The sequence below is a fragment of the Musa acuminata genome, chromosome BXJ1-3 (genome assembly GCF_036884655.1).
Source record: "Musa acuminata AAA Group cultivar baxijiao chromosome BXJ1-3, Cavendish_Baxijiao_AAA, whole genome shotgun sequence".
Taxonomy (NCBI): Eukaryota; Viridiplantae; Streptophyta; class Magnoliopsida; order Zingiberales; family Musaceae; genus Musa; species Musa acuminata.
Window position 1 is genome coordinate 28,600,797 of NC_088329.1, and position 10,189 is coordinate 28,610,985.

The 10,189-nt window shown below is 35.7% G+C and overlaps 1 protein-coding gene across 1 annotated transcript; it reads left to right on the forward strand.

Moving 5' to 3' along the window:
• The first annotated feature begins 295 nt into the window (after positions 1 to 295).
• LOC135624312 (NEDD8-conjugating enzyme Ubc12-like) lies at positions 296 to 8,503 on the forward strand. The gene is made up of 6 exons (XM_065127788.1): positions 296 to 457; positions 5,267 to 5,379; positions 6,695 to 6,803; positions 7,177 to 7,255; positions 7,336 to 7,452; positions 8,167 to 8,503. Exons 2-6 carry the CDS (start codon positions 5,271 to 5,273, stop codon positions 8,302 to 8,304), a joined length of 552 nt encoding a protein of 183 aa, XP_064983860.1. The 5' UTR covers positions 296 to 457; positions 5,267 to 5,270; the 3' UTR covers positions 8,305 to 8,503.
• The last annotated feature ends 1,686 nt before the right edge of the window (positions 8,504 to 10,189 follow it).

The window sequence follows — 10,189 nt, forward strand, 5'->3', positions numbered from 1 at the left end:
GTAAATGGCATTAAGCGGCAACGCCAGGCTTCAGTTCGTGGGCGATCCTGAAAAAGCTAAAGCTTGAGTGAGGAAGCACTACATCTGACACATCATGATTGACTCGTATAATCGAGTCAACTTTCCACCATTTAACTTGGCTGACGAGTGGGTCAAACATGATCTGAACCCAGAAATCACAAAATCCATAACGGAGTTCGGCTCAGCCCGGCTCGAGCCGCGACCCACCCACGGCTCATTGATTGACTGATGTGTATCTGGCACATAAAGAGACCTCAATCGACCCCCAGCATGCTTGTTCGAAGGCTGCCCTATGCTTCCTCGCGTCTTTATATTCCTCGATCCATCCATCACCTTCGTAGGAAAGGAAAGCGATTTTCCTGATCGTGATCGGCGGCCACCAACCATATTGATCGTCGTTGGCCACCTTGCTCCTCCTCCTCCGCCGTCTCACTAGGTGCGTCCGCCACTTATTTCATCCTCTCATCTCTGCTCTATGTGATGCCATCATTGATCTGAGAAAGGAATTCTCTCTGGTTCTCTCTTTTTCGTATCTGAAGGAGATCCGTTTCATTTTCTCCGCCCGGTTGTGACTAGGGTTAATAGCAGATGCATCATTCCTTATAATTTCTCCAGGATAAGCCTTCACGAGGTTTCCACAATAATCCAGAGCCTATTTTTTCGTTTCGTGTTTCTTGTCATCCCTTCTTCTCTCCTCCTTTTACATCCAAGATGACGCGACTCCTCGTGCTTGGAAGATCGGTTGGCTTTTTTTCCCCACCTGTTCTTCTCGATAAGGCAGTCGAGCTTCCCATCCCGATCCTTTCAAGTGCCTTTCGTTTATAGGTTCAGCCTTTTTTACATGTCTATCCTCTCAAGATTCTAGGGTCTTGTTCATTGCGCGTCTCTATACTGGAAATATTTCCTTCAACTGAAAACATGTTTGTTCCCTATTTTGATTGTTTTAATTTCTGATTTATTATCGGATTACTATTTCAATTTAATCCATTTAGAACTTTAATATTATTATTGCTCATGAGGTATGAACTTAATATGTGCTACGTCTTTCTACAATTTGATGGTCATCTCTGTCCAAACGAGTGAATGTGATTACGCTAGGTCTTTGGAGGTCGATAACCTTGTACTTACTAATTATTTTTCTTTTGATATTCTTCATCTTATGTTCCTTCTAATGACATTGTAAATCTGTTATACCTTACCTCTCGTGTATCAAAAGTTAATGCATGGTTCTTGCTTGTAAACAAAAGGTAGTACTTACATTGAGACTTGGAGCCCTGCATCTTGTTGTGATTAGAGGCCCGCATCATGTTGTTTCATATCAAGTTACTTTCAGATGCATGATTGTCTAAAAGATTTCGGAACTCACTAATAATATGGATTACTATTTCCAATTTGATGGACCATTAAGTTCCCCTTCAGATATTGGTTGACCTGATAAAGTTTCTTCTTAGATTAAGAAACAAGATCATAGTATTCATAATATGAGCAGTGTTCTAGCTCCTATTTAATGGAACATGAAGAAGGCTTGTTTTAGATGACAGGAAATATTGGGGTTATTTGTTTAGACTTGATTTGTCTCGATCTTATTAAGACTTGGTTACAAATAGATAAATAGCTTAGTTTATGTGCTTTACAAAGACCAGCTACTTGAAGTTTTTACAGTTATGGAGTTTACAATCGTTACATCCCAAATGGACTTCCAACCCAAAATAACCAAAAGATGCCAATAATCTAAAATAGTATCATAACATAACAAGATAATTGTATCTTGCAATCCAAAAGTAAAGTCTTTGGTATGGTGCACTAGTTTAAAAATAAAGACTTGTCATTTGTAAACATATCACACAACTTTATTTTTTTCTTCCATGTGGCCCTGAAAAGATTTAAACAACACATCTCAACATCCAAACAGCAAATAGAGAAGATACATATCGCACTCCCATCATAAGGAGTGGAGTCTCGGGATCAAAGGCATATTTTGAGACCATAACTGGACATATGTCAGTTTGAGTTAGTGAAAAAGAATGTGATCAATGGTAAGTTTAAGAAAAATATTAGTTTGTTTTTAATGATTTAGGTTTTTTGAATTATAAAAAGCAAGACTTTTATATTGCTAGGGTTTCTTCCTGGACACAGAAGTCGATCATTACCTTTATAGATAGTTGCACTAGAACTATTTGATTGTATCTACTGTAGTGTTATCAAAGGCATAGGTGCTAAATTGAAAATGCCCGAGGCACTAGGTTTTCGCTCGAGCAAAGTGATGTGCTCCCCAATATAAAAATTATAGAAAATATAATTAAGAAAAAAATCAATCACTAAAATAAAATTTAGACAAAAATATGAGTTTCATATCATTTCATATTCAAATTGTCACCATTAAAACATCAAATATATTCATCTAACTATCTACAAAACATTAAATTACTAAATTATCTAAATCTAACAAAAAGATCACAAAATAAAAGAAGATTAACATCAAAATTATAGCAAAAATTAACGATTCAAAATTATAGAGGTTACAAATATAGTAATTAACACAATCCATAAACTATTATTTACAAGAATTGACTATTATAAACAAGAGTTAAAATAATTCTGCAAGCGGATTCAGAATAGGAGGTCGGCTGAGGGTAGACGATAAAAGAGAGAGGGCTGATGCAGGGGAAGTCTAGGATATGAGCAAAGCAAGGGAGGAGGGCAGATAGGGGGTTCACAACAAGAAGGAACAAAGAGGAGGGGTGGTTGCTACCAATGAAAGAGAGGAAGAAACATCGCAATGGAGCAGAGTCGCACAGGGTGGGGATTAAATTGCTTGCATAGTTGAACCCAATTGGGGTTCAACCTAGGTGCAACCACACTAGGGCATGCACCTGGGCTGCCTAACGCCCAGCCTAGGCACTCGCATAGGCGTCACCCAAGTGAAAACGCCCGCTTGGGGATGCATGTGAGGCGCTTGGACCTCGTCTCGCTTTGCCTCGCTTGAGCACCTAGGCAAGTGCCCCACGCCCAGTGATAACATTGATCTATTGAAAGGAAAAATAATCTTTTAGAAGTTTCTTGCGGACTTTCTTTTTTGGATGAATAGACCTAAAATCTATTGGGGGAAATCCATCTCGATGCCACCTATTTGTCAAACAAAATGCTTTGAAGGATTCTTGATTTCAAGTCTCCTATGGAAAAATTAAGTGAGCACTTTCCAAACTACCACCAAGGGTATCCTATGTTCATATTCATAGTCACCTGAGGGAAAAACATGATCCTAGAGCTATTAAATGTGTCTTCTTAGGGTATTCTTTCACATAAAAAGGCTATAAATGCTATCACCTAATCACCAAGAAAGAATACATTTCTAGGGATGTGACCTTTGTGGAAAATCAATCCTTTTTTTGGTGACAGTAACATAATGAAGAAGGTAGGTGGTAGGAACCTATTCAAAATCTATGCTTACCAAATCCATTAGAAACCCATCCTAATTATAGTCCTTCAACTACTCAATTTGCCTCAGATTTTTAATTTTATACTCCTTATCTCCCCACTCTACCTCTCTTTTCAAATGACACCTCACTCTCTTATGTCTCCTGCAAAAAAGCCTTTGATTCTCTTTGCATATATTAGAAAAAAGCAGCCAGCTAACAATTCAATTGCTCTATTTATTGACCCCAAGGTTGGTAATGGAAAAGGTAACCAAATTATACGTCATAACAATAACATTGTCAATGATCTTGATTTACCCATTGCTCTTAGAAAAGGGATAAGAACTTGTATTCTTCACCCTATTTCACAGTTTCCCCTTATTGAAACGCTCACAATTGTATAGAGCACTTACAACGAGGCTGGCATACCAAGAATATCCATTTATTATCCATGAGACATTGAGTAAAAGAATCTTGGAAACAAGCTATTAAGGAAGAAATACAAGCATTGGAGAAGAACCAAGCATGGACTTGTAGACTTAGCAAAGGGGAAGAAAACCATGGGGTGTAAATGGCTTTATACAATCAAGTACAAAGCTGATGGAAACTTGGAGAGCTACAAAGCAAAGTTTGTTGCTAAGGGGTATACTCAGACTTATGATCTAGAATAGATACCTTTGCTTTGTAGCAAAATTGAATACCATTGAATAACTGTTGTTCCTAGCTGTGACCTTGAGAAGACCTTTACTACAGTCTGATGTTAAGGATCGTGGGAAAATTGATTTATCTTTCACACACAAGGACAAACCTTTGAAATCTCACCTAGATGCAGCATACAAATTCGTAAGATGCCTCAAGGCTGCACCTGGTGAAGGGATTATGTTTTAGTAACAAGGAAGAACTTTTGAGTAGAAGCCTGTATAGACTCAGATTGGGCTAGTTCTCTTAAAGATAGAAAATCAACTTTCGGTTACTGCACATGTCTAGCCGAAAATCTAGTCACTTGGAGCAGCAAAAAAAGTTAACAGTGGCCTGATCAAGAGTAAAAGCTGAATTTAGGGCCATGACATTAGGAATTTGTGAACTAATTTGGCTAAAGACAATATTTATAAACTTGAAGACAGAATAAGTAATCCTAGATGTTGTAGAGTGGCAACAAAACTACTGTAAATATTGTCCACAGTCTAGTTCATCTGAATATTATCCACGATCTAGTTCACCTAAATATTGTCCATGATCTTGTTCACCAAGATAGAACCAAACTTGTTAAAATAGACCAATATTTTGTTAGAGAGAGTTGGATAGTGGACAAATTTGCACATCTTATATTTCAGCCACAAAATAGTTAGTCAATGCTTTGACGAAAGCTTTACCAGGTCATGTTCCATAAATTACTTGTGGATTGCCAAACATATTTGCAACTGCTTGAGGGGGCGTGTTTGAGAATCACACAACATGGAAGCTGTAAATGTAATCCTTGAATATGGAAGCTATATTCCTATCCTTATGGAAATTGTATTCTTAGAACATGGGCTCAATATTCTCAGAATATGGAAGCTATATTTCTATATAGGCTGTATTTTTAATTAGAATATAGTTTTATTCCTATATAATTAGATTCCTAAATAGTTGTATTCCTAATTTACGTAGGATAGTTTTAGGATTTACATGTATAGTTGTATTCCTGATATATTAGGACTGTAATAGGACAATTGTATTTGACTTTTTTGGGATTTAGATCCTCTATAAATTTACAAGCTCATTCATGAAGTAACGAATGAAAGCACTCATTCTACAATTTTGTTGTTTATTTTTCTATCTTACTGCAGAGCAATGATAAAGCTTTTTAAACTTAAGGACCAAAAGCGGCAGGATGCAGCAAATTCCAGTGGAAATGCTCCTGCCAAGAAGCAAAGTGCTGGAGAATTGCGTCTTCACAAAGGTTTGTCTAACTTGGAGTAGGATTCTAAGTTATTTCAACTAATGCTTCATCACTATTTTCAAACATTGTATTGTTTATTACAAGGATCTTATAATGCCAAAGTAGTTGGCATGGCAAGAATTTAGCTATTTGCAGTGAACATAGATAATTTTTTACCTGACTGTAAGAATTTAGGTCACTTTCTGATTGTGATTTAGGCATCTGTACTTCAAGTATGAATTGGATTACCCTTAAACCAGTCGGTCCATTGGACTGCAACTTTTATCTGGTTCTTGCCAAGGATATCAAAGATTTTATTTTTCTCCATGATTCTCTGAAGTGTATAGAAGTTTAACTGGATCATAACCTGTTGTCTCGCCCCTCTTCTTCTCCCCTTCTCTTCTCTTCTTTGTAACCAACAACCAACATTGTTGCCACCCTCTTCTGCCTACTGCTTCTCTCCCTGTCCTCCTCCCTCTTCCTCGTTTCTCTCTTTGCAGCCAACAATAGCTGCTGCTGGCGTTGCCTTGCTGCTGCCTTCTCCTTGCTTTTCCCTCTTCTCTCTTCTCCCTCCTTTCCACTATCTCTGCAGCCAACACTTGGTAATCATGTTGCATATGCCATTTGATACAAAACTCATGTTTTGATTGAAGTTCTTCTTATAATGATTATCTTTATCCTTAAATATATTTTATAATTTTTGTAAGATATGTGCTTTATTTTACTCAGGCGAGTGCCTTGGGCAATATAGAATATTGATGCCTTATAGCATCTACTGCTTTTGAATTTTGATAACATTGGGATTACTAGAAACACATCTTTACATGTCGAAGTGATTTTAGCATGTTTTCCTTTGGTAAAATGTTAAAAATTCAACAATTCTTTAATACCTTTATTTAATGCACTGCAAACAATCTATTTGTAGCTTTCTCCACTCTCATTCAGCGATGTTCCTAGACATATCTTTTGTTTGGTAATATCAATTAGAGGTATATAGTGTGTGGGTGCTACTGTGTCTCATCTAATAAGTTGTTTCATAGCAAATGTAAAGCTCTGCTTTTAAAGCAACTCTTGATTAACCTAACACTGATAACCTAACATATGGTAGTACTTTTTTGTTTTGCAAGACTTTGTTTTTCTTTCTTGTCTATGAATGCCACATGTTGATGGATTGCAGTCTCTTGTTAAGAGATCAGATAGATTATGTTGGATTCTTTACATTTGGAACAGTTTAGTTATGTTGCCTAACAACTTTTTGATCTCTTTGATCTGAAATTTCCTGTCTTTTAAAAAGATTGCAGGCTTTTACTTAATTGTTATTATTTTTACTTTTCAGATATTAGTGAACTCAATCTGCCTAAAAGCACTATCATATCATTTCCAAATGGCGAGGATGATCTGATGAACTTTGAGATCAGCATCAGACCTGATGAAGGATACTATCAGTAAGTAATGTCTGCCAATAATGTTTTGCTTTTTGATATGCTTACATAAACTGTTCCAGCAGTCAAGAAGTCACCTTATATTGGAGGTTAATACTTAAAATGTTGTTTTGTGTTAACTTATGAACATCCAGAAGTTTATTTACTTTGAATATGATTTATTCTCTCTCTCTCGTAGTTTCTTCTGTGTTACAGTAATTAGTCTTGTTCCTGTGAAGAATTTGTCTGCTACTTATGATACTTAAAGTTGTCCTAAATACTGTTAAGCACCCACTTCTCTTCCTATTGGTTTCTTCTTTTCTTTTTAATATTATTTTATTCTTATAGTGATTTCTGTATGTCATGTTTAACTATAATATTCTAATTGATTTTTTAGGGGGGGTAGATTTGTTTTCACCTTCCAAGTATCTCCTTCTTATCCTCATGAGCCACCAAAGGTTAAGTGCAAGACAAAGGTAAAAGTTTCATTTATGGCAGTAGTCAGTTTATCTTGCCATTTTGATTGCATAAGATTTATAATTATTTTTTACTCCAGGTTTACCATCCTAATATTGACTTGGAGGGAAATGTCTGCCTGAACATTCTGCGTGAAGATTGGAAGCCTGTGCTTAACATTAATACTGTTATCTATGGCTTGATTCTTCTTTTCATGGTATTCCTAGTTCAGATTGGTGCTACTTTCTTATTGTCCTTATATACATAAAATTATTATAGGTTTGGTCATGTAGAGTTAATTTCATATTTAAATTTATCATTTTTTATTATGATTTGTATAGTTGTTAATTTGCTAATATAATAGGACAATGAAAGAATATTTTGGCATCAAAAGATCACATTATAAGAGACATTGTTTGCCATTAGATTGGACACTACCAGTGTCATAGTCCAATATCATTGAACCTATAGATATATACATTTATATATTGTTTTGAAAATTTTGTTTTGAAACTAAAATTATATAAAGGTGCTGTAACTAAAATTATATAAACTGTCGTTTCATTGTTTCATCTGCTGATCTTTGAACAGTGTGGGGATAACTACATGTTCTTTGTCCACTTGTTATCATAGCTTCTCCTGTTGCTATGTTAAAAGTTTGTTTTTGTCTTATGTCATTTAACATTACGTGTTTTGATGATCATTAGCTTAAATCCAAGTGGCTCTTATTCAGAAATTTTCAATTTGCCATGAACATAAGTAACAATCCAAGTGGTTCTAAATGTTTTATCTTTTAGCACTTTTAATAATGTTTCTTTTACTTGAATAGCTTTTTTGCTGGATGCATAATTTGAAAGAAATTTGTTTCAATGTATATCTTATAGCATATAACTAGTAACTGTCGTAATTGGCTGTTATTGTTTTTGGACAGCAACCAAATGACGAGGACCCATTAAACCTTGATGCAGCTGCAGTTCTACGTGACAACCCCAGGTTGTTTGCGTCAAATGTACGAAGGGCAATGGCTGGAGGGTATGTGGGTGAAGTCCACTTCCCCAGGTGCATATGACAACGCTATTAAATCAGAGCTTCAAATGCATGGTAGAGAATGCAATAGATATAGATTGGAAACCATGCGCTTGTCTAAAAGAATTGTTACTTGTGCTGCTATAGAACCGTGTAACTCTGTTGATATTTGTGTTTGTTTCATCTGTGTGATGTAAATTGGTGAATTGGGCATGACGTGTCCATGGCCATGCTTAAGAGTATATCATTCGGGACTACACCAACCATGAGACTTGGGAAACACGGAAGACAAAAACAAAGTTGACTGGCGCGTAGTGATGGATCGGTACGACGATGTTGACTTCCCCCTCCATTCTTAGCTCTTTTTGTCAGAGACGCCAATAGAAAACTATTGTGATGCAATAGTTTAATTCATTCAACGCTGCTCGTTCACCTAACACAAATCTATGGAAGTTTCCAAAGAAGGGGTCAACTTAATGACTCAGAAGAGAAGAGGTGTTCCGTTCTTAATGACTCACCGGCCATCTATTATTGTACACGTTAAAGGATGTTGCCGACATGGTGGATACGAAAATCAAACCATCATTAATGTGGCATCAATGATAATGATAGAAACATATTAAAAAAAAGAAAAAAGAAAGGCGAAATTTTGATGTTTTGGTTTCCCTTCTTCTCCCACCTCTGCAAACGACAAACGACCCCACCACCCGTATTGCCGAGAAAGAAAAGTCGTGTTAAGATATCAGTGGCTGCCAAAAGCAAATCGTACATGTGTCTTTTTGACCCACTGTACAGTCATCCACCGACTCTTGGAGACTTCGGTGGCCGACATCGCCGTGGCGTATAATCGCGTCCTAAAGATCGCTATTTCGTCAAAAAGAAAGAAATAGTGGTGGAGCAATGTGCGGCTTTCACTAGGGATATTGATTTCAATCTTTTTAGCTTTGACTTGCTGTTAAATCAAATCAAATCTGGCCTAAGACGTCACCAATTAATATACATCTGAAACTTTGAATTATGTCTTAATCAAAATGATCAGAATAAACATACATCATATTTCACATCAATTCAATCTAAAAATTTTTAATTTTTAATTTTTAATTATAAATCAAATCTAATATAACGGTACGAGATTATCCTTCTTTTTTTTTTTTTCTTTCATCTCTCACATATTTTTACTGACTCATCTGCTAACTGAACTGAACTAACCACTCAAACTTATCTCACCTAAACTCAATTGGACATTTTACTAAAAAAACAAAGTTTTTAATAATAAAATTTTATCATACGACACCTCTATTTATTTTTATCAAGGGATCACTTTTTTTAAGATATGACCAAAATACCTTTTATAAAATCAAATAATGATATACAATATCTGTTGCTCATTTTGATTTTTTTTTTTTTTTGGATTGAATCAGTTTGCTTGATATGAATCAGACCAAACCGATTCAAAATAAACTAACTATTTGATTTATTCAATTTAGGCCTAAATTAGTCCTTGTATTCCCCTCTAAATTATCTTGCCAAACTTTATTTGATGAATGCAATAGGAATGTCGAAGAGGTCGGCGAGCATCATTACCGGCTTTCTTGTCATTGGTCTATAAGTCATAGGTACCCTACAAGTCAATCACGTGAGTGATGACACATGTGACATGATATGTACTCTTTTTATTTATTATATTATTTAATTTGTTTACTTTATGTTACTTATTATATATATATATTGTAATGTCTATGGATCTATGCAATGGAAATCAGATCATGATGAGATCACGATAATGAGATCGATTCGTCTTTAAACACAAACCCTAAATAATCCTGATCATATGTCACTCGAGAGGGATATCGAGATGACCGGATAGACTAGTATACTGTACACTTATCCATATAATGGAGGTGGCTGGTCTCATAATTACTTATATG

Coding starts and splice junctions, on each gene's coding strand:
- LOC135624312 (XM_065127788.1), top strand. CDS start 5,271: ATGATAAAGCTTTTTAAACTTAAGGACCAAAAGCGGCAGGATGCAGCA. Junction 5,380..6,694: donor AGAATTGCGTCTTCACAAAG/GTTTGTCTAACT, acceptor TTTACTTTTCAG/ATATTAGTGAACTCAATCTG. Junction 6,804..7,176: donor CCTGATGAAGGATACTATCA/GTAAGTAATGTC, acceptor TTGATTTTTTAG/GGGGGGTAGATTTGTTTTCA.